This window comes from Saccopteryx leptura, chromosome 3, assembly GCF_036850995.1.
Source record: "Saccopteryx leptura isolate mSacLep1 chromosome 3, mSacLep1_pri_phased_curated, whole genome shotgun sequence".
Taxonomy (NCBI): Eukaryota; Metazoa; Chordata; class Mammalia; order Chiroptera; family Emballonuridae; genus Saccopteryx; species Saccopteryx leptura.
The window spans coordinates 321731441-321759291 of NC_089505.1; the positions used below are offsets into that span (position 1 = coordinate 321731441).

General features: G+C 35.3%; 1 protein-coding gene across 4 annotated transcripts in view; it reads left to right on the forward strand.

Moving 5' to 3' along the window:
* The window catches only part of RB1CC1 (RB1 inducible coiled-coil 1), a 116975-nt gene that overhangs the window by 46093 nt on the left and 43031 nt on the right, over positions 1 to 27851 (forward strand). For all 4 annotated transcript variants that reach the window (XM_066379065.1, XM_066379063.1, XM_066379062.1 and 1 more), the window contains 10 exons: positions 4373 to 4575; positions 6343 to 6769; positions 15207 to 15377; positions 22158 to 22342; positions 22500 to 22686; positions 22772 to 22853; positions 23001 to 23062; positions 25117 to 25220; positions 25640 to 25766; positions 25854 to 27754. In XM_066379065.1, coding sequence (XP_066235162.1) covers positions 4373 to 4575; positions 6343 to 6769; positions 15207 to 15377; positions 22158 to 22342; positions 22500 to 22686; positions 22772 to 22853; positions 23001 to 23062; positions 25117 to 25220; positions 25640 to 25766; positions 25854 to 27754 — 3449 coding nt within the window. The remainder of the gene's footprint in view (positions 1 to 4372; positions 4576 to 6342; positions 6770 to 15206; positions 15378 to 22157; positions 22343 to 22499; positions 22687 to 22771; positions 22854 to 23000; positions 23063 to 25116; positions 25221 to 25639; positions 25767 to 25853; positions 27755 to 27851) is intronic.

Here is a 27851-nt window from a genome sequence, read left to right on the forward strand (position 1 = left end):
GCAAGCAAGCATGGCCCCAGGTGGGCAGAGCATTGGCCCAAGATGGGTTTCTGGGTGGAATGCAGTCAGGGCTCATGTGGGAGTCTGTTTCCTGTCCTCTCATTTGTAGAAAAGAAGAAAGAAAGGGTTTAAATGGTAAATTTCATGTTTATTCTACTGCAGTAATTTAAAAGGGGGAAGATTTTAATATATTTTTTTTATAGAAAGCTCTTGTAGACTATATTTAATACAGTATATCCTGAAAATACAAAATATAGTCTTTTTCCTTTTCATTGTTTTTTTTTTTTTTTTAGCTTTTATTCTATTTTAGGGAGGGGGGAGAGAGAGAGAGAAGTGGGGGAGGAGTAAGAAACATCAACTCCCATATATATGTGCCTTGACCAGGCAAACCCAGGGTTTCAAACCAGCGACCTCAGTGTTCCAGGTCTATGCTTCATCCACTGCGGCACCACAGGTTAGGCTTTATTGATTGATTTGAGGGGGGGGGAGGTAGAGAGAGATGGAGAGAAGAATTGATTTGTTGTTCCACTTATTTATGCATTCATTGGTTTATTTTTGTATGTGTCTTCACCAGGGATTGAACCTGCAACCTTGACTTAGGCGAGCAACACTCTAACCAACTGAGCCCCCAGTCTAGGACATTCTCTTTTTCTTACAGATAAAACCCTGATGAGCATCAAATAATAATATTAATAGCAAAGAAGGTATAATTTAGGAATGCAAGGATAGTACAGTATTTAGAAATGTATTAAATATAATATAGTTAATTGTCTCAGTCATTAATACTTTATAGTTTATAGTAGAAAACACACAAGGTCATATTAATATTTTTCAGAAGAGGCATTTGTTAAAATTTCAGCATCTGTTCCTAAGAAATAAAATATAAGGACACAAAATTAATATAACAGAGACTTGTCCAAATATGAAAAGATGTCAGCTTTCAAATCAGTGAAATGTTAGAGGCATTTTTGCCTAACTCAGAAACAGTGTATTTCAGTATTTTTTGGAGCTTCTGGGATATGTACTAAAATAAGAACATGAAATGTAAAATTAATTAAAATAAAAAGGGGGCCTCGTATTTAATAGAAACCTATTAGAAAGAATTTTGGTAAGGTGGCTGAATCTGTAATAAATGTTATTCAGATTTCATTGAACTGGTACAGCTTTGAAATGGAAATGAAAAATATATTGTGGTCTTAATAGGAACAAAATCTACATAAAATTTTATTCAAGTACATAAAACAAATTAATATATTCTTAATAGTATTGATAATAATACATTCACGAACTTAATAAATTACAGTTAATATTGCCATGATGAAGAAGCATTTTTGCTTTCTGGGGACTAGGGAGCACTTTGAGTTATTTGGTTTTATTTTAGGTTGGACTTCAAGTTTATGTGGAAGGATCAGTGTCTAAAGAATAGCCAAGAAAGTTACGAGAAAGAAGGGAAGGTGGAGGGAAGAATGTATCTTCTTAGTTTGTTTTTGTTTTTTTCTGAAGTGAGACGTGGGGAGGCAAGAGAGACAGACTCCTGCATTCGCCTGACCGTGTTCCCCCACCCCAATGGCAAACCCACTGGGGGGGTATGCTCAGGCTGTCTGAGTGCGTTGCTCCATTGCAACTGGAGCCATTCCAGGGCCTGAGGCGGAGGCCATGGAGCCATCATTAGCACCCAGGCCACCTTTTCTACAGTGGAGCCTTGGTTGCGGAAGGGGAAGAGATAGAAAGAAAGGAGAGGAGGAAGGATGGAGAACCAGATGGTAGCTTCTCCTGTGTGCCATGGCCGGAAATTGAACCTGGGATTTCCACACTCTGGGCTGACATTCTACCACTTAGCCAACCGGCCAGGGCCTCTTCCTTAGATTTTTTTAAAAGCACATTCAAAAGCTAATCAAAACAGGGACTTCAGTCAAATGATTCATTACTATGCAACGAATTAGAGGCACTATAATTTAATGGCAAGTGTGTGGTCTAGAGTCACATTGCTTGAATTTAAATCTGGCCACCCCAATTCCTTGTGATGTACCTTGAACTCAATTACTGTCATTATTAAAATAACAGATTTTTGTTTATTGAGCTATTATACATACATGTTCATTTTTAGGACATTAATACAAACTACATACAAATTTTAAAATATGGTGTTGCCCCAGAAACCCAGCTTCATGCTTTCTCAGTATCTATCATCCCTCTTTCCTAAAATATGATAAATTACATATCCATTTTTTGGACTTTAAGTGTAATTCATACAGTTTTTTTTCCTTCTGTGTCTGGCCTGTTGTATTCAGCTTATGTTCCTGAGATTCACTTATGTAATTGCATGTCTTAATGGTTTGTAGCCATTGCTACATAGTATTCCATTGTGCAGACACTCTACTGTTTGACTTTTGAAATTGCTTCCAATTTTAGACGATTGTGACTTAAGTTGTGAATATCATTATATACTGTTTGGTGCACCTTTTGCATTTCTCTTAGATGTACTTCTTTTCAACTTCAGATACTGCTCTGTTGTTGGAAATGGTTGTATCTGTTTATACTCCCACCATTATTGTGTGATTGATTGTTCCACTTGTTGAACAAACTCGCTCGTACTTTGTTTTCTTGTGCTCTTAATTTTAGTTATTCTGATAGGTGTAGGTCTAGTGGTAGGCCATTGTGAGCTGATTTGTGTTTGTTTAGCAATTAACAAGAATGAACAGATTTTCCTTACATTTATGACACATTTGTGTATTCTTTTCGGAAGTTTTTCTAGTTTTTGATTATATATTGGCTTGCTGATTTTCATTCTTTCTTTTTACAGAGAGACACTGATAGGGACAGACAGGCAGGAAGGGAGAGATATGAGAAGCATCAGTTCTTCGTTGTGGCACCTTAATTGTTCATTAGTTTCTCATATGTGACTTGACTGGGGGGGGGGGGGGGACTACAGCAGAGCTAATGAGCCCTTACTCAAGCCAGTGCCTTGTGCTCAACTAGCGACTGTGGAGTCATGCCCATGATCCCATGCTCAAGCCAATGACCCTGAACTCAAGCTGTTGTGCCCACGCTTAAGCCAGATGAGTCTGCCCTGAAGCCAGCAGCCTCGGGGTTTCGAACCTGGGTCCTCTGTATCCCAGGCTGATGCTCATCCACTGCACCATTGCCTGGTCTGGTCAGGCTGGCTTGCTAATCTCTGTGACTAATTTTAGTGCTTTTATATTACCTTAATATAAGCTTTTTTGTTGGTGTTATATGTTGGAAATATTTTCTGCCATTCTGTGGCTTGCCTTTTTACTCAACTAATGGTGTCTTGTAATGAATAGAAATTCTTACTTTAAGGTTCAGTTTATCAGTAGTCTTGTCTTGTTCTTGGTTCTTAAATCTTTGCATATCTCAAAGACATAAAAGTAACAGTCAATAAAAATAGAGCAACTGAAGTAGATCTGGTATGCTATATTCCAGATGCCATATCTTGCCTCCTCCCATAGCTTTTATTTAAAAACTCTCACATTTATATCTGTAGATCACTTGTAATTAATTTTTTTATATAATGTATAAAAATAGAATAATTCACCTTATGAATCCAGCACTCCACCTTTTAAATTTAATACTATATATTGATCTTTTCATATCTTTATATATAAAAATATTTTGTCGTATGTTACATAAACTTCATTTTATTGATGTAAAAAGTTTTTGATAGACTTTTAGATTGTTTGCATTTTATTTCATAGTATTGAAATTAAGCACCTTTTTCTGTTCTTTATTTGTTTGAACCCTTGCAGGGCAAATTTCTAGATAAGGAATCAATTTGCCAAACAGTAGATACCACTTTTTTTTTTTAAGCAAGTGAGAGACAGAGACACACAGGAAGGGGGGGAGAGATGAAAAGTATCAACTCGTAGTTGTGCACTTTAGTTGTTTATTGATTGCTTTCTCATACGTGCCTTGACACTAGGAAGCTCTAGCCAAGCCAGTGACCCCTTGCTCAAGTCACTGACCTTTGGGTTCCAGGCCAGTGACCATGGGATCATGTCTATAATCCCATGCTCAAGCCAGTGGGATTTCGAACCTGGGTTTTCCACATCCCAGGTCAGTGCTTTATCTACTGCACTACTTCCCTGGTCAGGCAATACCACTTTACTTTTGATAGTTATTGCTGAATTGCCCTCAGTAGATGCTTTACCAGTATATACTCTCAGCAGCAATGAGTTAGGTGTTTCTCTTCCTCAGCTATGATAATAAGCCAGAACAAATAAGATAAACTTGGGTATTTCCTTAATGCTTTCTTTAAAATGTGTTTGGAGTGCTTTCATGCATACATGTAAGTACATATTTGGAGACATGCACAAAAACATTACCTTATTCTACTGTTTTGTTTTTAATATAGGAAATGTATGAAGTTGCCAAGAAACTTAGCTCCTTCTGTGAAAGTCTGGTGCATGATGAACACCTTCAACACCAAGGCTGGGCTGCAATTATGGCTAATCTGGAGGACTGTTCAAATTCATACCAAAAGCTACTTTTTAAGTTTGAGAATATTTATTCAAATTATCTGCAATCCATAGAAGACATCAAGTTAAAACTTACTCAGTATGTGTGTCATTAAAATGGATAATAAGATGTTTGTTTAAACTGTCTTTGCAATTTGTTATTAGTGTTTTAGTAATTAATGTTATTGCAGATAGGCCATATATTTATTATAATCAAAATTCATTTTTTTGAAACTTTTATACACTCTAATATTATGGTCAGTTTTACTCACCACATATGTTACGGGCCTCTCACACTTCTGTTTCTTCTGTTGTTTTCTTTATGTTAAAGGCTTAAAGTACTTTTGCACTCTTTTACAATCCTAAGATTCTTTGTGTCCTCTCCCCTGCTACCATTTTTCGAACAAAGTAACGGTAACATCAAAAAGAGCTCATTCAGTGGAAAAATTTTCAAACATGAACCAATCAAGGAGAATTTTGTTTTCCTTTTTAAATGTTGCCATATGATGATGCTTGCTAAGATGGAAAAAGGCCATTGTGTTCAAACTCTAATCTTGATACTTTTCTTGTTCTTTGCATATAAGCACATTCGATACTCCTTGCTTCTTTTTAAAAACGGCTGTGATGAATATAAAAACATAGCAGTAATTCGTGAATGTAGTCCTTTGTTGTGTGTGTTTGTATGCTTTCAATTTTTTGCTTTTTTTTTTTTTTTTTGGTATTTTATTGCCTTGAATTGGGTTTTGTTTTTGTTTTTTCAGTCATTCAGTCAAGTGAATCCTATAAAAGCAAATTTCTCTATTTTGTGGAATGAGTCTTTAGAAGATTTTGGCCTCAAGTTGATAATGGGACAAATATTGCCAAGGAAGGGAATGATTAAGACTAGAAATATCTTTTAAAATGTGTTTATAAAACCTTTTCAAGTAATTCTTAGAGAGGCTCTCAAATATGTCAATTTATTGTAGGACTCTGAATCATTTTACATAAGTTCTTACAGAAGTCACATCATCAATATTTCCTTTTTTCCCCATGCCTTTCGACAGCATGCGTCTACCTGTCTGTTTATTTTCAGGGTCTAATGAATGGAAGAGTTCCCTTCATCCTTATTAAGATTGTTAATTTTATCCTGTGCTTTCAGTATATCAAAAATACTTTATTAACTTAAAGACAAAGAATTATACTTTCAGGGACTATACTGTTAAATCTTTTTTTTTTTTTTTGTATTTTTCTGAAGCTGGAAACGGGGAGAGACAGTCAGACAGACTCCTGCATGCGCCCGACCGGGATTCACCTGGCACGCCCACCAGGGGGCGATGCTCTGCCCCTCCGGGGCATCGCTCTGCCGCGACCAGAGCCACTCTAGCGCCTGGGGCAGAGGCCAAGGAGCCATCCCCAGCGCCCGGGCCATCTTTGCTCCAATGGAGCCTTGGCTGCGGGAGGGGAAGAGAGAGACAGAGAGGAAGGAGGGGGTGTGGAGAAGCAAATGGGCGCTTCTCCTATGTGCCCTGGCCGGGAATCGAACCCGGGTCCCCCGCACGCCAGGCCGACGCTCTACCGCTGAGCCAACCGGCCAGGGCCTAAATCTTTTTTGTAAGTTTGAATTTCTTTTAAGGTTTGGTAAAAACCAAGTATTCACTTATTTAGCATGAATTGGCCACCTTTATTTTAGAATAGAATTTAAATGTGTTACCCTTCTTTCTATGTAATTAGTTTTCTGTTAAAGAATACCTCCTAGATTGCTTTATATATGTATAACATAATAGAGAGGTGATAAGATATGTGTGTAATAATAAAATTCTAATCTTTCAAAATGCTAATCTCTAAGAGTAGTCCTGTTATTTTACTGACAGAACTTTTGTATTTTAAGTTTAGGAACTGCTGTTTCAGTGATGGCCAAGATTCCGCTGTTGGAGTGCCTAACCAGACATAGTTACAGGGAGTGTTTGGGAAGACTGGATTCTTTACCTGAACAGGAAGACTCAGAAAAGGCTGAGATGAAAACCTCCACTGAACTGGTGCTCTCTCCTGATATGCCTAGAACATCTAACAAGTCCTTATTAACCTCATTTCACAAGTCAGTGGAACATGTAGTCCCAGATACAACAGATGCTGAAAGTGGAAAGGAAATTAGGGAATATTGTCAAAGTACTGCTCAGCAGGAGGAAACTTCAGTAGATACTAAAGATGGAGCTCTGCCTTTTTTTAATGTTTCTTTGTTAGACTGGATAAATGTTCAAGATAGACCTAATGATGTGGAATCGTTGGTTAGGAAGTGTTTTGATTCAATGAGCAGGGTAAGTAATGTTAACTTGATATTTCTTGTCATTGCAACTATTTGAAATTTTATTACTTATACTAAATATTTTATATATTAGGAGAACGGGTATTATAGTAGAAATGTAAGTTTTGGAGTGAAAGTTTTATTTTTATCTTTATAGTTTTTATGTATTTATATTTTTATTTATGCTCATAATGATTTATATTCAGTTAAATACACACATCCTAAAGTGGTTAATTCGTGAGTAACCACAACCCAAAAGAAGATACTGAATGTTTTCATCTCCCAGAACATTTTCATCTGTCTCTTTCTAATCACTATCCCCCCAGAGGGAACCTCTTTCTGACTTCTAAAAAAGAAATATGAAATACTGCATTTGCCTGAGATATTTTAAAATTCAGAATTTAGACATTATGTTTTTAGAGTTGTATTTTGTAATTCTAGTGAGACCTGTGTGTGAGTTCTTTCCAAATACACTTAACAAAAACTTTAAACTTGGGTAATAAATACCTCTTCAAATCTGATACATATGCTGATAGACAGAAAATCTTTGAAGCCGGGAAGGAAGTGAATGGGGTACATGTTTCAGTGATGCAGAAATGCAAATTAATATTTTGAAGTCTGCTGTTGTCTAAAGGTAAGTGCTGGAATAGTCAGATTTGTTTAAAAGCATTCTCAGTGGGGAAAAGAGATTTGATCTTTGAATATTGAGAGAAAAGCAACAGATTGTCTAGAATGCCTGGAAAAATTACACATGTCTTTCTTAAGTTGTAGGACAGTAAAATGGAAAATTTGTAAAAATAAATTCTAGTCTTTTTCTTAAATCTTTCAAAATCCATTTTCTTGATGACATCTTTGAATAGGCATTTTATTTTAACCATTTATTATTTAAATCATCATAGAAAGCTTCAATTAATCATTTGCCAGGGCAGAATAGTATGTAGCACATTATGCAAAGATTAGTGCCAAAAATGAGCTAAAACTAGTATTCTATAGGAACTGTTGACATTTTGATAACCTAAGAATTTCATCTATGATTGTGGAAAATCAGCCACATGATTGTGATTAGGATGATTGAGGTATCATTTTTTAAAATGTTTTTATTTATAGATTTCAGAAAGGAAAGAAGGAAGGAAGGAAAAGGGGTAGGGGTTGGGCCCTGGCCGGTTTACTCAGTGGATAGAGCATTGGCCTAGCATGTGAACGTCACAGGTTTGATCCCCGATCATGACATTCATGAGAAGCAATCATCTACTTCTCTTCCTCTTCCTCTCCCCTCTCCCCCCCCCCCCCCCCCAGCCAGAGACTTGATTGGTTCAAGCGTCTGACCTGGGCACTGAGGATAGCTCGGCCCCAAACGGTGTTTGCTGGGTGGATCCCAGTTGGGGCACATGCAGGAGTTTGTCTCACTATCTCCCCTCCTCTTACTTAAAAAAATAAATAGTCTGACCAGGTGGTGGCGCAGTGGATAGAGCGTTGGACTGGGACATGGAAGACCAGGTTCAAAGCCCTGAGGTGTTGCCAGCTTGAGTGCGGGCTCATCTGGTTTGAGCAAGGCTCACCAGCTTGAGCCCAAGGTCGCTGGCTTGAGCAAGGGGTCACTCGGTCTGCTGTAGCTCCCCAGTCAAGGCACATGTGAGAAAGCAATCATTGAACAACTAGAGTACCACAAATAATTGATGCTTCTTATCTCTCTCCTTTCTTGCCCGTCTCTATCTGTCTCTCTCTCTCTGTCTCTGCACTAAATATCATAAATAAATAAATAAGAAAGGGGAGAGACAGACGTTGATTTATTGTCCCATTTATTTATGCATTTGTTGGTTGATTTTTATATGTGGCCAGACCAGGGATCGAACCCACAACCTTGGTGTATCAGGACAATGCTCCTGCCAGCCTATCTACCGGGCCAGGTCTGAGGTATTTTTTATATAATATAGCCGTGTGAATCAGCAAATAGGACCATCAACTATGAGTAGAACTACTTTTTTAAAGGATGTGAAATTGATTTTGTATTTGTATGTTTCAATGAAATCTACCAGAACAATAAGTTTTACTCACTTTATGTGACAGGAATTTATACCTATAGAAAACAGAAATTAGTTTTAGTATTTTTACCAGGGGATCACATCATTGACTTCTCTGAGGTTAATGGTTACTTTTATAAGGCATAGCTACAATAGCTGAAGTCTTTGTGATATTTTATAGGGTTGTTTTATTCTGAAAGGGAAATATAAACTTCTATTGGTTATGCCCATTTTTTAATAAAATTAGTTAACGTGGCTTAAGATAATGTCTGTAATGTAGGACTCTCATTAGCTGCACATACCTTAATTATTCTCTCAAAGACAGTGAAAGTATTTTGAAGAATTTGTTTATATATTTATGCTTTTACACAATACAGATAATTGTTAATGGGGTATATATCATATATACCACCTAATAGCACTTTGGTATGATGTTTTTATTACATTAATATTTTTCTCCTCTCGATAGTTTTATATATTCTTGATACTAGTGCCATTTCTACAGATTGACTAAACTGTGTTTGGGATTACTCTCATCTGCGGGCCACACAAAATTGTTCGGCGGGCTGCCGCGGGCCGCGAGTTTGAGACCCCTGCTCTCATCAGAGATGCCTTCAGAGATTACATAGTTTTCCAAAACTGTATATTTCCAAAATATACTTGATTATCTGATATTGGTAATGCTACTTGCCAATGAATTAAAAAACATACCAAGGCCAGATGGTCTTCTATAAAAAAAAATTCTATTTAAAGCTATTATTTTTTCAGACTAATCTCAATTTTAGCAGTATTTGCACCAAAAATCAGATATTTTCTTAAGAAATTAGTCAAGACTAATGTTAGGGAACTTGCATAAGATTTGGAATCATAAGGACCCAAATGCTGGCAATGCCATTTATTTATTGTCATAATAAATCATTTGAATCCTCTGTTTTTACTATTTATGTGGACTCATAAATTCTAATTTTATGAATATTTTCCTCCCTTGTATATCATGAAAAACTTAGAATATTTGCTTACATGTTTTCTTAGATTGTAGTTTGTTTAAGTTAGGACGATTCTTGGTTGTTTTCTTTCCAAGTACAGGCAGTCCCTAGCTTACAGATGAGATAGGTTCTGTAAGTTTATTCTTAACAGTCTATGGGCCTGTGTAACTTTCAGGTCACATACTAATATATCTATATTTTATTAATTTATTTAATTTTTAACCACAAAATGATGTATACATTTTGTTATATAATGTCTTCTTAGTAACCAATAACATTCTTGGTAGCAGTTATTAATTCTAACCTGAGATATTAAAGTAAATGTTTCCGCAAGTTGTCTGCAGATAGAGGCCATGGGAACCATCTTGTGCAATTGTCATAATTTTTTCTTCTATTGGTGTTTGATAAACAAGGAAAAGCCTACATAATAGCTCTTGGTTTGTATATCAGTAATCTCTTGTTTGCATTTCAACAATCATTTTGTTACTGTTTTCATATGATAATAGCTTTGTGACTTTTAAGTCACAATGAGCTATAATGGTAGGGTTCAAGGTATTTGTGATGACTTTTGTGTTTTCTTTGCTTTCTAGTTTTATATATCAGAGGCCTAAAATATGAATGAATACAAAAAGCATGTAAAAATAAAAGCAGTATAAGAATAAGCATTAGTGATAGTAGGTCCCAAATTCTTATTAGAATCTGATTCGGACGAAGATCATTCAATAGTATTTACCTGATGATGCATAAATATTACTGATAGTGACACTTAATTTAGTGGTAAATCGTCATCAGATGAGGAAAATTCAGAACCACAAACAATTTCTTGGCAATCATTATCCCACAAGAAAAATAGTTTTCATCCTCCTTGGAAAGGAGATGTTTAATGCCAAGCACAAACTGTTTATGGAATTCCATACTTAAGCTTTTATACACACAGGTGCAAACGTTGTGAACCATTGTTACTTCAAAATTACAAAACATTTTTTTTTTAATGAAATCACTGAAACTGCTGAATTTATTGTTAATTTGTATTTATAGGTTGATATTTGTTGATTTCATGTTACATAAATTTTTTGATAGTCATGAAAAGAATTTGGCCCATAGAGAGTTAAATTGAATTTATATGTAAGTTGGAACAGGTACATTAACTATTAAATGCAACTTAGATGTTTGTCTTAACATAGTATTTATTTTCATCTTTCTATGCATATAATTTTTCCAAAACAACCTTAAACAATTTTGGATGATGCAGAAGTTGATGCACTTGTTGGAGAGGATTAGACTGGTGTGAGAGTCAGCATTTAATTCTGCTTCTGGAGTTCGTTTCTTGAAGTAGGCACCAAGGAAGGATTGTACAGAGCTTTTCTTTTTCTCATCGTAAATGGCCTATAGTATCTCAGGCCTTCGGTAACTGTACAGTAAACTTGGGTGAATCTCTCTGTATCAGGATCTTGCTCCTTTAAAGTTGCCATTCCTGCTTCAATGAGATGAAAAGCATCAGCTAACTTTTTTTTTACAGAGACAGAGAGAGAGAGTCAGAAAGAGGGATAGACAAGGACAGTCAGACAGGAATGGAGAGATGAGAACCATCAATCAATTAGTTTTTCCTTGCACATTGTGACACCTTAGTTGTTCATTGATTGCTTTCTCATATGTGCCTTGACCGCGGGCCTTCAGCAGACCGAGTAACCCCTTGCTCGAGCCAGCAACCTTGGGTCCAAGCTGGTGAGCCTTCTGCTCAAACCAGATGAGCCCATACTCAAGCTGGCGACCTCGGAGTCTCGAACCTGGGTCCTCGGCATCCCAGTCCGACGCTCTATCCACTGCACCACTGCCTGGTCAGGCTCAGATAACTTTTTTGTAGAAAACTTTTTTGGTCTGGAGTTTCTAAGTCCCTTTTTCTTCCCTAAATGCTATCATTTCTGCTCTAGTTTCATAAGGTCTTAATATTGGCTAGTTCTTTGCCATGGGAGTCAAGCAACTCGGATATCATTTTCACTGATGTCCAACTGCAGTTGATTACAAATAGCCCTTATGGTGCTCCATTTCTAAGTATGAGTTGTACGTAACTCAGATATTTGTAACTTAGGGACTTACAGTATACTATAAAAGGAAAACTGATTTGCTTTTTTGATTAGTAATTGGAAACAGGTACACAAATTACTTCTAAGCCATCCAGAATAATATTGGGGTCCTTGGGTTACGACAGTCTTGACATACGACATTTCAAGTTTACAACGCTCACATCCATAAAATCTTTAAGAAATTGAGACATGAGTGTTTCGGCTTACACCATTAGCATCGTACTTACATACTATGTGGGCAAACTAGTTTGGTTGTGTGCAGCAGAAGAATACTCAGTATTATTTTTCTGAGGCTTAATTGTGTTTTTATGTTCTAGATTATGATTTTACAACTGTGTTAGGGTAGATACGTGACCTAGGCAAAGGTGTGTTTCAACTTACACCAAAATTCGCGTTATGTCACTGTCATAGGAATGGAACTGTATTGTAACCCGAGGACACCCTGTACAAGCATCATAATTTATTGAATCTTGTCTTAGTATTTCATTCAGGAGACATGATCTTATTGGAATATTATTATTTGCTCTGTTGTAGTGGATTTTGGCTAAGGGGTGGGGTGGGAGAATGGAGAAGGCAAGAAAATACTTATAGTTTCTTCTAAGACAACAATGCAAACCTTTGTAGATAGATGTTAAGGAAAGAGCCCAATACTAACAAATTAGTGTAGTACTATGGTCAGTTATTGAAAATATGCTTAATAATTATTAATATTAATTAACATGAATAAGCTATATTCAGTGATTCAGTAAATATTCTTTAGCACTTGTCTTTGTAGTTGAAGTATACTTACAATGAATTATGAAATGAGAAATCAGGAGCCCTGCTTTTTATATGTGCTTTTTCTAATTTAAATCATTACTATGTTAATTCTATGTATAGTTATAATTTTGCCCAGTTTGAAAATTTGAAGCTATTTTAGTCATCTTTTTTAGTCTTTTATCATCCTAATGATTTATAGCTAGTCTTTGGTTTGTATAATACTTTGTATTATAAATGTGTGCACACTAGACTCATTTACCTTGAAAGTGAGAAAATGATCACATATGCACAAGTTTTAGTGCTAAGCAAGTACTGCCAATACTTAAGTAATTTCTCTTTAACTTTTTGTAGCGTTACAAATGTAGCCTCTTATTTAACTACATTGGAGTCTTGGTAATAACATTAAAATAGTTTAGTTTCTTTTTAAAGATTTTTATTTATCGATTTTACAGAGAGAAGGGAGGGTGGTAAGAACTATCAACTTGCCTGACCAGGCAGTGATGCAGTGGATAAAGCATTGGCCGGGGACACAGAGGACCCAGGTTCGAAACCCCGAGGTTGCTGGCTTGAGCACAGGCTCACCAGTTTGAGCGCAGGGTCGCTGGCCTGAGCTTGGGATCATAGACATGACCCTATGGTCGCTGGCTTGAAGCCCAAGATTGCTGGCTTGAGCCAGGGGTCACTTATTCTGCTGTAGTCCCTCCGGTCATGGCACATATGAGAAAGCAATCAATGAACAACTCTGGTGCCACAACAAAAAATTGATGCTTCTCATCTCTCTTCCTTCCTATCTCTCTGTCCCTCTTTCTCTTTCTCTTTCTCTTTCTCTTTGTCTCTGTCTCCCATAAAAATTTAAAAAAATAAATAAAAAGTTATCAACTTACAGTTTCTTTACTTTAGTTGTACATTGTTTGCTTGTTGTACTGCCTTGACTGGGCAAGCCCAGGGATTCGAACTGGCAACTGCAGCATTTGGGGCCGTTACTTTATCCACTGTGCCACCACAGGCCAGGCTAGAATAGTTTTAGTTTTTTAATTGCTTTTGTATGTTTTCTGTTTACCAGATGCTGTCCATAAAACAATTTAGGGTTCTTTTGACTGTAGAGAGATCAGGAAAGGCATCATGAAGGAGGTAGTATTTGACTATGACTCTTACAGAGAGGCAGTGATGTGCTGAAAAAGTTAGGCAGGACAATCAGGTTGAACAACTATCAGACTTAGAGAAACACAGTGTTTGTCTGGGTATAATAGGCAACTCAATTTAAAAAGGTGGACCTGGAAGGAATTACTGGTATCAGATTACTGAAGCCTTTACTGTATTCTATGTTCTTTAAGTGTCATTGTTGGCAGGAAAAAGCCATTTAAGGATTTCTACAGGAAACAACTATGAGTTAGTAATAGAACATATGATGGTTGTTATTGGCACATAGCTATCAACAAGCAGTCAGAAATACAGGCTGAACATTTATAAGAATAAAGAATTTAAAAAGGGTTGGGAGTTAGCTCCATAGAGGATATACTGAAGTCATATAAAGAAGACTGATGGATTAGATAGGAAAAGGAGCCAGAGTAGGGTAAGATGAAGGAACCCCTGATGTAATGCCCCAAAGCTTCTTAGGTTTGGAAACTGTTGTTTTCAATGCTAAATGTTGTAAGAGCCTCAAGTACTAAAAGGTCACAGGTGATCTTTGGCTGAAGGGTTGTTACGGAGAGTGCATACAAAATATTGGCAATGTAAATATTCTTTCAAGGGAAAAGGACAAGTGTAGTTGATCCATTTCCTTGAGGAACTAGGATCCAGAATAGAAATGTCTCCAGGAGGGAGGTAAGTTTGAATATGTTATGTTTGAGAGAGAAGTTGGATGGATAAAACAGTCAGTGATCAAAGAATTTGTTTAGTTTTTTTTTTTGTTTTTGTTTTGTTTTTTTGTATTTTTCTGAAGCTGGAAACGGGGAGGCAGTCAGACACCCGCATGCGCCCGACCGGGATCCACCCGGCACGCCCACCAGGGAGCGATGCTCTGCCCATCCGGGGCGTCGCTCTGTCACGACCAGAGCCACTTTAGCGCCTGGGGCAGAGGCCAAGGAGCCATCCCCAGCGCCCGGGCCATCTTTGCTCCAGTGGAGCCTTGGCTGCAGGAGGGGAAGAGAGAGACAGAGAGGAAGGAGAGGGGGAGGGGTGAAGAAGCAGATGGGCGCCTCTCCTATGTGCCCTGGCCGGGAATCAAACCCAGGACTTCCGCACGCCAGGCCGACGCTCTACCACTGAGCCAACTGGCCAGGGCCGAATTTGTTTAGTTTTTAACTCTGCTTTTATTTCATTAGACCTTGAAAACATGTTCTTTGGAATATTGACAATTTAATAATTTGTGGCATTGATTGAAATGCCTGGATAATAAATGTATAATTTTTGGAACTGTATATGTCTAATTGTGTATTCTAGTATATCAGTAATACTTGTTTATTAACATAATTATCTTTCTTTTGAAAAATACAACTTTGATTTCTACATTTTTCTCTGAAGTTGTTATAAAAATAGTGTGAAATATGTTTTAAACTATTTGATGAAAATTTATTCACATGTGTGTCCTTGTCATTTAGCTTGATCCAAGGATTATTCGGCCATTTATAGTAGAATGCCGTCAAACTATTGCCAAACTTGATAATCAGAATATGAAAGCCATCAAAGGACTCGAAGATCGGCTGTATGCCCTGGATCAGATGATTGCTAGCTGTGGCCGACTGGTGAATGAGCAGAAAGAACTTGCTCAGGTGCTTATTTCAAAACTTCTCAGGAAAAGGAATTTGTAGCTTTTCTATAAAGTATTTTACGTACAATATTAATTTGGAATGTACCATGTTTTCACCTCATCTTTGAATATTAAATATTGTTAATAAAGTAGTCTTAATATTTTAGTGTGATAAAATAAGTTGAGCATAAGCTATTTTAAATGAAAAATGAAAGATAAACCATAAAAATCCTGTGAGCAGCTGGGAAAAAATGTGTTGAAAGAACATATAAGACAGTCATTTTACTAAACCTTTGCATACTTCTGCTTCCCTCTCAAAAACCTAAAAAGAAAAAAAGAAATTAAATTTATAAAGGGTAACATATGAAATCTTAAAGAATTTACTAATACTAGGCTTTTAGGTCTTAAATAATTTAATGAAATGTTCCAATAACTGTCAAATTACATTTATTTTAAAAAATAATAATAATCTAGCCATTTACTACCATACTAGTGACTGTTTAGTTCATCACAGTTTTGTCCTCTACCCACCCACCCTGTCAAGCTCTAGGCAAAACAGACTATATCAAGAGTTGACTTTTCAACATGCATTTCCAGTTGTGTAAATGTGTTCTTTCACTAGAACATATGAATAATCGTTTTAATGGGAACAGATACACAGTATCTTGTCTTTTTGCACTGATTGGAACACCAACACAGTGCTGCAGTAGTGCATGTCCTTGTTTAATTCCTGATCTATAGAAAGTGGCCAAGATTTCAGAATTATTATGTTTGTAGTACGGTTTTTTCCCTCTTGGTCATAATCTATTGTCCTTTTTATGTGTATCTGGATTTTGATGAACATATTGGCAAACTGAATTATATTAACTTGTATGTGTGTAGTTTTCACTTGTTACGTATTTATGAAGTTTTGGCATCAGGGTTATAATAGCTTCAATGTAAGTTCTTTTAATTGGAATATTTAGTCCACTTATTTTTTGTAAGTACTGAATATTTGTCTTTAAATCAGTTATTTCTGATTTTGCTTCTATTTTTTTTCTTGTATTTTTTTGAAATGAGAAGGGAGGGAGGCAGAAAGACAGACTCCCGCATCTGCCCGACCAAGATCTACCCGGCATGCATACCAGGGGGTGATGCTCGGTCCCTCTGAGTCATTGCTCTGCTGCTATTCTAGCGCCTGAGGCAGAGACCATGGAGCCATCCTCGGCGCCTGTTCCAATGGATCCTTGGCTACAGGAGGGGAAAAGAGAGACAGGGAGAAAGGAGAGGAGGAAGGGTGGAGAAACAGATGGGTGCCTCTCCTGTGTGCCCTGGCCGGGGATTGAACCTGGGAGTCACACGCCGGGCTGGCGCTCTACTGCTGAGCCAGCCTGACAGGGCCTCTTCTATTTTTCTTTTAATTCTATGTCCTTTTCTGTCTTTCTACTGTTGCCATTTGGATTACTTTTACTTTAAAATATTTATTTTATTTCTAATTCTGTTCATCATAACAGTATTAAGTATTTTCCTTTTAAGTACTACTTGATGTACTAAAGCCTTAGTCCTCTATTGTTCTTTTAGGGGCAAATTCTGGTTTTGTCATTTGAAATATCTCTTCAACTTACCTTTAATTCTGAAGAATAGTGTTAAAATTATAGGTTGTTAGTGATTTGCTTTTAGCACTTTACCTTTTGTTTGGTTTTAGCTTACTATGATATGACAAGGTGTGGCTTTATTTGTATTTTTTCTACATTGGGCTTGTAATAATACTTAATGTGTGGCTTTCAGTTTATTTTCATATCTTGCCTTTGTTTTACGCTGTCCCTTCTCCTTCATTGATTCCAATTACACATGCATTAGACTGTACCTTTCTATTTACGTTTCTTTTCTCTGTTTTGTATACTTGTCTTGCTTTGTTCTGGATATTTTCTTTTGACCTCTCTAACAGTTCAGATGAATTTTCAGATATTTTTTCAGCTCTGCATATCTGTGAAACTTATTTATTGATTTGCTATTACTATTCTTTATTTTTAGCTTTACATTTTCAATTTAGTTTACTTATTTATATATTTTTAAATTATCTACCAAGATGTTCAGTCTTATCCATTATCTCTGGTTACATTAATCATATAGTAATTTAAAGGCTGTATCTGTTAACTCCATTATCTGTGCCTATGTGTATATATTTTTTTCTGTTGTTTCTTATAGTTTTAAGCCATGTGGCCTTGCTATTTTATGAGTCTGATTATTTTTGATAAGAAAAATCAAATATGAAGGATAACATTTTCTTTTTTAAGTGAATTTATTGGGGTGACACTGGTTTAACAAAATTATACAGGTTCCAGGTGCACAATTCTACAATATATCATCTGTACACTGTATTGTGTGTTTACCATCCCACATCAAGTCTCCATCTATCAACATTTATCCCTTAATATCCTTCACCTCCTCCCTACGCCTCCCATGCTCCCTTGCAGTCTCCACACTATTGTCTGTATCCATGATTTTTTTTGCTCAATCCATCCACCTCCCCTCCCAAAACCCCTGACCCCAATCAGCTATCAGCCTGTTCTTTGTCTATATATGAGTCTGTCTCTATTTTGCTTGTTTGTTCATTTTGTTCATAGATTCCACATATAAGTGAAATCATATGGTATTTGTCTTTTTCTGACAGGCTTTTATTTTATTTAACCTAATACTCCCAGGTCCATCCATGCTGTCGCAAAAGGTAACATTTTCTTCTTTTTTATGGCTGAGGAGTATTTCATTGTGTAAATAACCATGGCTTTTTTTTAATGTTTGTTTACTGATGGACACTTAAGGTGTTTCCAAATCTTGGCTATTGTAAATAATGCTGCAGTGAATATAGGGGGTGCTTATATTCTTTCAAATTGGTGTTTCCGGTGTCTTAGGATAAATGTTATTCTAGGAAGAATGTGTTTGCTTCTGGCATATGGTAGGGGCAATTACAATCTAGAACACCGTATTCCTATTTCAGAGATTTAGATGAGAAGTTCTCGTGATGGTCAGCCTACTTATTTCTTAGGATATAGCTTTTGGGGATAATAATGCATTCTGTTCATCATCATTTTCCTAGGCTGGCACTTGTCTCTGATTTTTTATTTCCTAGCTCCATGAGGAACTATCAGTAGGATTGCTAATCTTATTCTTAGGCTCTACTTCAGGAATCAGCAGTTGTCTCTAGAGCAAAGCATTCCCATTTGCCTAACACACCTCTCCAGGTTTCCTCCTCCTTCTCCAAAATTCTGGCCCTTTCAATAGGTCTGATTCCTTCACTGCTTTCTGGATACCCAGTAACTAATGCCACAGGAAGGTTGGTATACATTACCATACATTACAGTCTACCATCACTAGAGGCAGAACTTGAATTCCTGTGTGTATGTGTATTTTTGTTAGATTTTTTCTCTTTTCAGAACTCTGAATTCTTGATCCTTTGCTTCTTCTCTAAGGTTATTCTCTTTTAACCCTCAATAAAATGAATGAAACACTGCACTTCTTTATTTTTTAAAGGTTTTATTTATTGATTTTAGAGCGAGGAGAGAAAAAGTGGGGGTAGGAGCAGGAAACATCAACTCATAAGTTGCTTCTTGTAAGTGCCTTGACTGGGCAAGCCCAGGGTTTTGAACTGGTGACCTCAGCATCCCAGGTTGACACTTTATCCACTGTGCCACCACAGGTTAGGCTCAAACAATTTTTATAACCATACTTGATCATTTAGATTATTTCTATTTTCTTAATTACATTGTTTTAATATTTTAATGCATCTTTATGTGCATATTCTAGTATTTTGTTTTGCAGTTTATTTTTAGTTTTTAAATTTTTCTGTTACAATTAACATTCAGTATTGTCTTAGCATTTATTTAGGCACAGTCTTCAATAATAGAATTGCCAGTATAAGTATTTGTGCATTTTAAATATTAACTGATAATGTTATAATACCCCCCATAAAGGAAAAATCAATCAACAGTCCTGGCAATTAGGAGCAATTTACCATGTATTTGCTCTGAATTGTCATTTGCCAAAAATTTTTTAAACTGATATTTTTGTAAGAATTTATTAAATATAGTCTGGAAAATTCTGTGATATAAATAATATAGGTACTATATCTCTGTTCATAGTGGTAAGCTTTTTTACAGAAAATTTTAATTTTGATTTAGTTAAATATCTTAGTCATTTTTTCAGAGCTAATTTTATGAACCCATCATTCCCTTAAAGCTCCAGATTTTTTTATGTATTCAATTTGTTTTTTAAATTGAATAAACCAGGAGTTCCAGTTCTTTTATATATATATATATATATATATATATATATATATATATATATATATACACACACACACACACACACACACACACACACACACATTTTTTTCTCTCTCTTGCAAATCTCTTGGTTTTTAAAAATAATGCTACTATTTCTAATCAGAAAGAATGGGTTTATATTTGATTGCATTTTTTAAAAATCTACTTTTGATGTTATCCTCAAATCTGCATTGGATTCAACAAATGAAGCTTTATCCTACAAGGATAAGTAATTTCTCTGGAAGTATAGTTACTGTGATAAAGGGGGTAAACAGTACTTTTTTATTTTCTCAAAATAATTTTCATTTCTTTAAAATTAGAGCTTTTCTTGTTTGCTTTTCAAGTCTTGACTTTCAAACCATTTGGAAACCAAACTGAAATAAAATTTATTGGACATCCCCTATATGGTTCCTGTGGAAGTTAAAAATCTAATTTTTGATATCTTGTGATCATAGAAGTATCCTGTGTAAACATCTTCTCATCCCCTCATTTATTTGCAGCTTTTGCCAATGTTTTCTACTGCAATAGCTGCTCATATAATTTAATTTTTAGAACATCTTACTATAATTAAAGACAATATTCTTAGTTAAAAAAATTTTTTTTTGCTTTGATTTTGATATCTGAAATGATATGCTCACCTTAGATTTTAAAAGACAAATAAATACTTATTTAATGATTTTTCAGTTAATATTTCTTTATGTCTATACATACTTCTTAATATGGATGTGTTCAGAAATCATCTTGTTAACCTGGTTTTATATTGGGAGCAAACTGTAAAATAGAAATCAAGGCCCTAAAATGGATGGATCTCAAGTGGGTTTGTCTGAATGAATCTGGCTATTACAGAAATTGGGTATATAATAAGATTATTCTCAAGATGAGAAATGGGGAATAACCTATTGAAGTTATGTGGTATGTGGTCATTGGAGCAGTTTTTCACTAATATATCTTTGTGTGTGTGGTTGACATGGATTTACACGGGAGAATTTTAACAAACATATCAGCTGGTATGCTGTCTCTGAACTGGCAGTCTTAATCAGATCAGTTACATTTTGTCTTAGTATGCTGTACTTACAAGTATGTGCTTTCAGTATCAGGAAATCCTTTATTAATGGTCTAGAATTTAGATTTGGGAATTGATTTTATATGTTTCTTAGATGCAGTAAAAATTAATTAAAAATCTATTAAGACTTTGTCAGAGGTGATAAAAGAAATACGTTATTTTTAAATCACTGAAATTACAGAAAAAGTATAACCACAGTTGAGTATATAGCATGCTGAAAGAAAAGTAAACTATAAAATTTGAGTTAAAATTGTCATATTTTTATATATAAATTATTTTGGCTTAATTTTAAATATACATCATTTAAATTTAAGTAATTTCCTGTTAGTTTGGAAAACATGAAACAGAAAAGAATGAGAGAACTACCCGAGACTAGGAAGACACACTTGCTGTTTTTTTCCTGATCAGTATGGTTAAATCACCCAAAGGATAATTATTTATAATTGCAAGTATGGCAGTCAGATGGATGTGCAAATCTTAAGATTTATATAACATTAATTACTTAGTAAATAGAACAGGAAAATACTTAGTAATAACCTCATCAAGAGGTTATCAAAGAGATTATAAGCTCTTTGGATACTTTTTAAGTATTTGGCTCATTGTATATAGAAAAGAAGGCTTAAATATGGCAAATCTGTCTAAGTTAATTTATAGCTTAAAGACAATCCCTTTTTTACTTAACAAAATGATGTAAAGTAAGAGAAATGAGTTTTCAATAAAAAGTGCAAAGTCAATTTGATTGTTTTTTATTTGGGGAAGTATACATTATACTATTTAACATCATTTATCAAGATTAAATCAGTTATTTTTCATAGCTTAAAATCAGTGACCACATTTTATTTAACATGCTTTCATAGACTCATGTGTCTAGGAGTCTAGACACATAAGTTCTCATTCTAGTTGGGCTATTAAATGTATCCTTGGATAAGTAGCTTATGATCCTGGGTTTTACTTTTTTCTAACATGACAATGGAACAGAATAAAATGAGCATAAGTTTCTAAAAAACTGAATCTTTGGCTGTGACCACACATACTACATTCAAAAGAGTAGATTTTAAAACCTTGTTTGAAAGTAGGACAATTCTTGTTTAACATGAAGATTTCGGCCTGACCTGTGGTGGCACAGTGGATAAAGCGTCGACCTGGAAATGCTGAGGTCGCCGGTTCGAAACTCTGGGCTTGCCTGGTCAAGGCACATATGGGAGTTGATGCTTCCTGCTCCTCCCCCACTTCTCTCTCTCTCTCTCTCTCTCTCCCCTCCCCTCTCTCTCCTTTCTAAAATGAATAAATAAAAATTAAAAAAATTAAAAAAAAAAAAAAGATTTATTAAAAAAACAAAAAAAAAAAAAACAAAAAAAACATGAAGATTTCCTCCTAAATGACTATTTATTTCTCTCATGAAACAAAATTAATTTCTTTTAAAATATTTTCTTTCAAGGGATTTTTAGCTAATCAGATGAGAGCTGAAAACTTGAAGGATGCATCTGTATTACCTGATTTATGCCTGAGTCATGCAAATCAGTTGATGATTATGTTGCAAAATCATAGAAAACTGTTGGACATTAAACAGAAGTGTACCACTGCCAAACAAGAACTAGCAACTAACCTACATGTCAGACTGAAGTAAGTAATTTTGTTATATCTAATTAGAATGTTTAGAGTTGATGTTATTTAATTTCTTCTAAGTGGTGGGATATTTTTCTTTTATCACTATGTTGAAATGATTAACTTGGAATTAGATTATTTTATATAGTTTGTATGTCTCAATTTCATTCTATAGGTGGTGTTGCTTTGTAATGCTTCATGCTGATCAAGATGGAGAGAAATTGCAAGCTTTGCTTCGCCTTGTATTAGAGCTGTTAGAAAGAGTCAAAATTGTTGAAGCTCTTAGTACAGTTCCTCAGATGTACTGCTTAGCTGTTGTTGAAGTTGTAAGGAGAAAAATGTTCATAAAACACTACAGGGAGGTATGCAAGTTGAATTCTGTTTTAACTGTGTGTGACCCTTAATGAATTGTTATGTTATATTGACATAAACTTTCCTCCTTTTTAGTGGGCTGATGCTTTAGTCAAAGATGGAAAGCGATTATATGAAGCTGAAAAGTCAAAAAGGGAATCCTTTGGAAAATTATTTAGTAAGTGTTCTTCATTAAGTTTATTTTTTTAATAAAAAATGATAATTTAATAGAAATTTAGCATTATATAGCATGTATATGATTTTAGTCACCACTTAAATCTAAATAAAGATGTAAAATAACCATATTTTAATTTTTTTTATACAGGGAAGTCTTTTTTAAGAAATCGCCTGTTCAGAGGATTGGACTCCTGGCCCCCATCCTTTTGTGTATGTATTTATTTTCCTACTATGACTAAATTTTGTATGTATTCAAACCTTTATTTCAGAAGTTGAATTATCAGAATTTTTTTTACCAACTTAAAAATGTTTTGTTACAAACACTACTTGTTATAAAGCTTTAAAATTTATTTTTATTTTTTGATCTAAAGTCTTATAACATAGAGGGATTTCTTATTGACACTGAAGATTGATAGGAACCAATTTCTTACTTATATTTTGTCTTTCTCTTCCTTCTTCTATCTCTTTTCCTTCATGTCTTGCCCTTTTCTCCTGTCCTCTCCTGTTTTCTTTCTCCTTTCATTGTCTTACCCATTGACCCCCTTTCTTTTATTTATTTTGACAAATCAGAATAGGATGACTGTCAGGTAGCTTTTTCATTGAACCATGAAAAATAGGCCCTGGCTGGTTGGCTCAGTAGTAGAGTGTCAGCCTGTTGAGTGGAATTTCCTGGTCAGGGCACACAGGAGAAGCAACCACCCTACCCCCCTTCCCTCTCCCAACCGTGGCCTGAATGGTTTGAGCAAAGTTGGCTCAGGGTGCTGAGGATAGCTCCATGGTCTTGGCCTCTGGTGCTAAAATAGTTCGGTTGCTGAGCAACAGAGCAATGGCCTCTTCTGGCAGAGCATCACCTAGTAGGGACTTACTGGGTGGATCACGCTGAGGGCGCATGTGCAAGTCTGTTGCCTCCCTGCCTCTCACTTAATAATTAAAAAAGAAACCATGAATAATAAATTGGCTATATTTCTAAACCAGATTCCACCATCAAAAAGGTTTAGGAAATGCTGTAGGGTTTTTTGCTTGTTTGTTTTTACTCAGACATTCTATTAACTATTAAATAGTTTTCTGTGTTGTAGGATTTCTTAGGGCTTTAATTGTATATGTTTTTGAATATCTGAGAATTAGTGATGTAATAGGGTTCCCACACTTGTCTAGAAAACTGTTTAATGAGGAGCATATTGACATGTCTATATCTTCTTAAGTAATGATTGAAATAAATGGAGTTATTTTTTAAATTGTATTTATTACAAACGAATGATAGGACTTAACAGATAATTTTTTTAAAAGAAGTTGAAAATTAAAAAAAAACAACAATAAATAAATTTGAGGCCCTGGATGGTTGGCTTAGTGGTAGAGTGTCGGCCAGGCATGTAGAAATCCTAGGTTCAGTTCTGGTCAGGGCACACAGGAGAAGCAGCCATTTGCTTCTCCGCTCCTCTCCTTCCCCCATTTTCTCTCTCTCTCTCTCTCTCTCTCTCTCTCTCTCTCTTTCTCTCTCTCTCTCTCCACCACAGCCATGGCTCCGATAGTTCAAGCAAGTTTGCCCCGGGCTCTGAGTATGGCTCCATGGCCTTGCCATGGTGCTAAAATAGCTCAGATACTGAGCAATGGAACAGCAGCTCCAGATGGGCAAAGCATTGTCCAGTAGGGGGCTTGCCAGGTCGATCCTGTTCAGGGCACATACAAGAGTTTGTCTGCCTCCCCACCTTTTAATAATAAAAAAATAATAATTAAAAAAATAAATAAATTTGAAAAAAGAAATTGAAGGTGACTAAGGTTTGCATTTTTTTAAATGTAATAATGTAAAGGTCAAGGTAATGGCAAGGAAGGATTATATGGGAAAAAATTATTTTTATCATGTTAAAACCATAAAACATACTAATCAATGATAGAAATAGATGTTCTATAGGTCAAGGAAAAATTTGGGAATAGTCTATGAACTACTAAAATAAATGATTCCTTTTATGTTGGTGGAAATGCTAGAATAGCCATAGAGAGATGTTGAAAACAGAAAAGGGCAGGAACAAGCACATTAGTTGATCTATGAACAGCTTATATATCCCAGTTATTTAAGACTCAAATCATTGTCATTGAATAGTCCTTCATTTCTAATTTATTATTTTACTCTATTTCTTAAGCGTGAGTAGATCACTTAAAGCATTTTTGTTTATTATTTTACTGAATTTGATTACAATAAGAGGCCATTTATAAATTTATCCTGTATATTTTATGGTAAATTATTATTTTTTTGTGTGTGTGTGTAGACACAGAAACCTCGAAAGTTTGACTGTGAACTTCCAGATATTTCATTAAAAGATTTACAGTTTCTACAATCGTTTTGTCCTTCAGAAGTTCAGCCATTCCTCAGGTAAATGTCATTAGTATTTTATTTTTAGATTCCACCTTATAATTATTCTGGAGCTGTGGAAAGTAGCACCAGCAAGCACTGTTTGGAGGTGCTAGCATAGAGCAGAACTATTTTATGATGGACTAACTGTTATGGCTGCTTTAGGAAATTTCTGGAGAACATAAAAATGATCTGGAAATAAGGAAATTAATGTGTATGTGCAGTTTTTTTAGTAGTTATTCTGACTTTGCATACTTTGGGAGGTTTCTCATTTATTATTTTAATGATTATATCTTAGGCTTCTTAAGCTATTCCCAGTATTGATTGAAAGAAGATACTAGTGCAGTAGTTATTTTTGACATAGATTAAATACTTGGTTGTAGTTATTTATCTTTTTATTTAAGAAGTCAGAAATCTAATTTGATTACATTTTGTTTCAGGGTTCCTTTACTTTGTGACTTTGAACCTCTACACCAGCATGTACTTGCTCTACATAATTTGGTAAAAGCAGCACAAAGTATGGATGAAATGTCACAGACCATTACAGATCTACTGAGTGAACAAAAGGTAAACGATAAGTTCTTTCAGGTGGTTCACTTTGTTAGTAAAACGTTTATGTTGCTGCAGCTGTATAAACCTCTTTTTCTCTTCCAGGCATCCATGAGTCAGACATCCCCACAGTCGGTTTCCACACCAAGGATAGAAAATGCAACAGGAATTACAACTACTACCTCACCAAGAACTCCTCCTCCACTCACTGTGCAGGATCCCTTATGTCCCGCAGTATGTCCCTTAGAAGAATTGTCTCCAGATAGCATTGATGCACATACATTTGATTTTGAAACTATCCCCCATCCAAACATAGAACAGACTATTCACCAAGTTTCATTAGACTTAGATTCATTAGCAGAAAGTCCTGAATCAGATTTTATGTCTGCTGTGAATGAGTTTGTAATAGAAGAAAATTTATCATCTCCTAATCCTATAAGTGATCCACAAAGTCCAGAAATGATGGTGGAATCACTTTATTCATCAGTTATCAATGCAATAGACAGTAGACGTATGCAGGATACAAATATATGTGGTAAAGAGGATTCAGGAGATCCTATTTCTCTAAATGTCCAATTGGAAAAATGTAGGGTTGTTGCCCAAGACTCACAATTCACTATACAAACCATAAAGGAAAACCTTTGCCACTTTAGAACATTTGTACAAAAAGAACAGTGTGACTTTTCAAATTCTTTAAAGAGTACAGCAATAGAAATAAGAAACATTATTGAAAAGGTAAAATATTCTGTGGAAATAACACTAAATGAAAAACATCAAAAAGAACTACAGTCTTTAAAAAGTGAATATGAAGGCAAACTTGATACACTAATAAAGGAGACTAAAGAAAATGAAAGCAAAATTAAAAAGCTTAAAGGTGACTTAGTATGCCTTGAGGAAGTTTTACAAAATAAAGATAATGAATTTGCTTTGGTTAAACATGAAAAAGAAGCTGTCATCTGCCTGCAGAATGAGAAGGACCAGAAGTTGTTAGAGATGGAAAATATAATGCACACTCAAAATTGTGAAATTAAAGAACTGAAAGAGTCACGAGATACAGTGTTAAAAGACTTAAAAAAGCTCCATGTTGAAAATGATGAGAAGATCCAGTTGTTGAGAACAGAACTTCAGAGCTTAGAGCAAAGTCATCTAAAGGAATTAGAGGATACACTACATGTCAGGCACACACAGGAGTTCGAGAAAGTTATGACAGACCACAGAGTTTCTTTAGAGAAATTAAAAAATGAAAGTCAGCAACGTATTGATCAGGTACAAGAGTCTCATGCCACAATTATCCAGGAAAAAGAACGACAGCTCCAGGAGTTAAAGCTCAAGGTTTCTGATTTGTCGGACATGAGATGTAAGTTAGAGGTTGAACTTGCATTGAAAGAAGCAGAAACTGATGAAATAAAAATTTTGCTGGAAGAAAGTAGAGCCCAGCAGAATGAGACCTTAAAATCTCTCCTTGAAGAAGAGACAGAAAATTTGAGACTAGAGATCAGTAAACTAAACCAAAAGATTCAGGATAATAATGAAAATTATCAGGTGGGCTTGGCAGAGCTAAGAACTTTAATGACAATTGAAAAAGATCAGTGTATTTCAGAGTTAATTAGTAGACATGAAGAAGAATCTAATATGCTTAAAGCTGAATTAAACCATGTAACATCATTGCATCACCAAGCATTTCAAATAGAAAAAAACCTGAAAGAAGAAATAGCTGAACTGCAAAGTAAATTGGATTCAGCATTGAGTGCTCTTGAAAAACAAAAAGATGAAAAAATCACCCAACAAGAAGAAAAGTATGAAGCTATTATACAGAAATTTGAGAAAGACAAAGAGAAATTCGTCATGAACCAGAAACAAGACAGAGAAGAGTTAATTCTGAAGCTTAATTGTGAAAAAGAAGAAGCTGTTCAGGCTGCCCTAAAAGAATTTAAATTGGAGAGAGAAGCTGTTGAGAAAGAGTTATTAGAAAAAGTTAAACATCTTGAGAATCAAATAGCAAAAAGGTAAGAATTAACTTTAGTCTGTGATTATAAAATTAAAATACTGATGATTGTAATTTCAATTTTGTGTGTAATCACAGTGCCTTGATTTACTCATTTA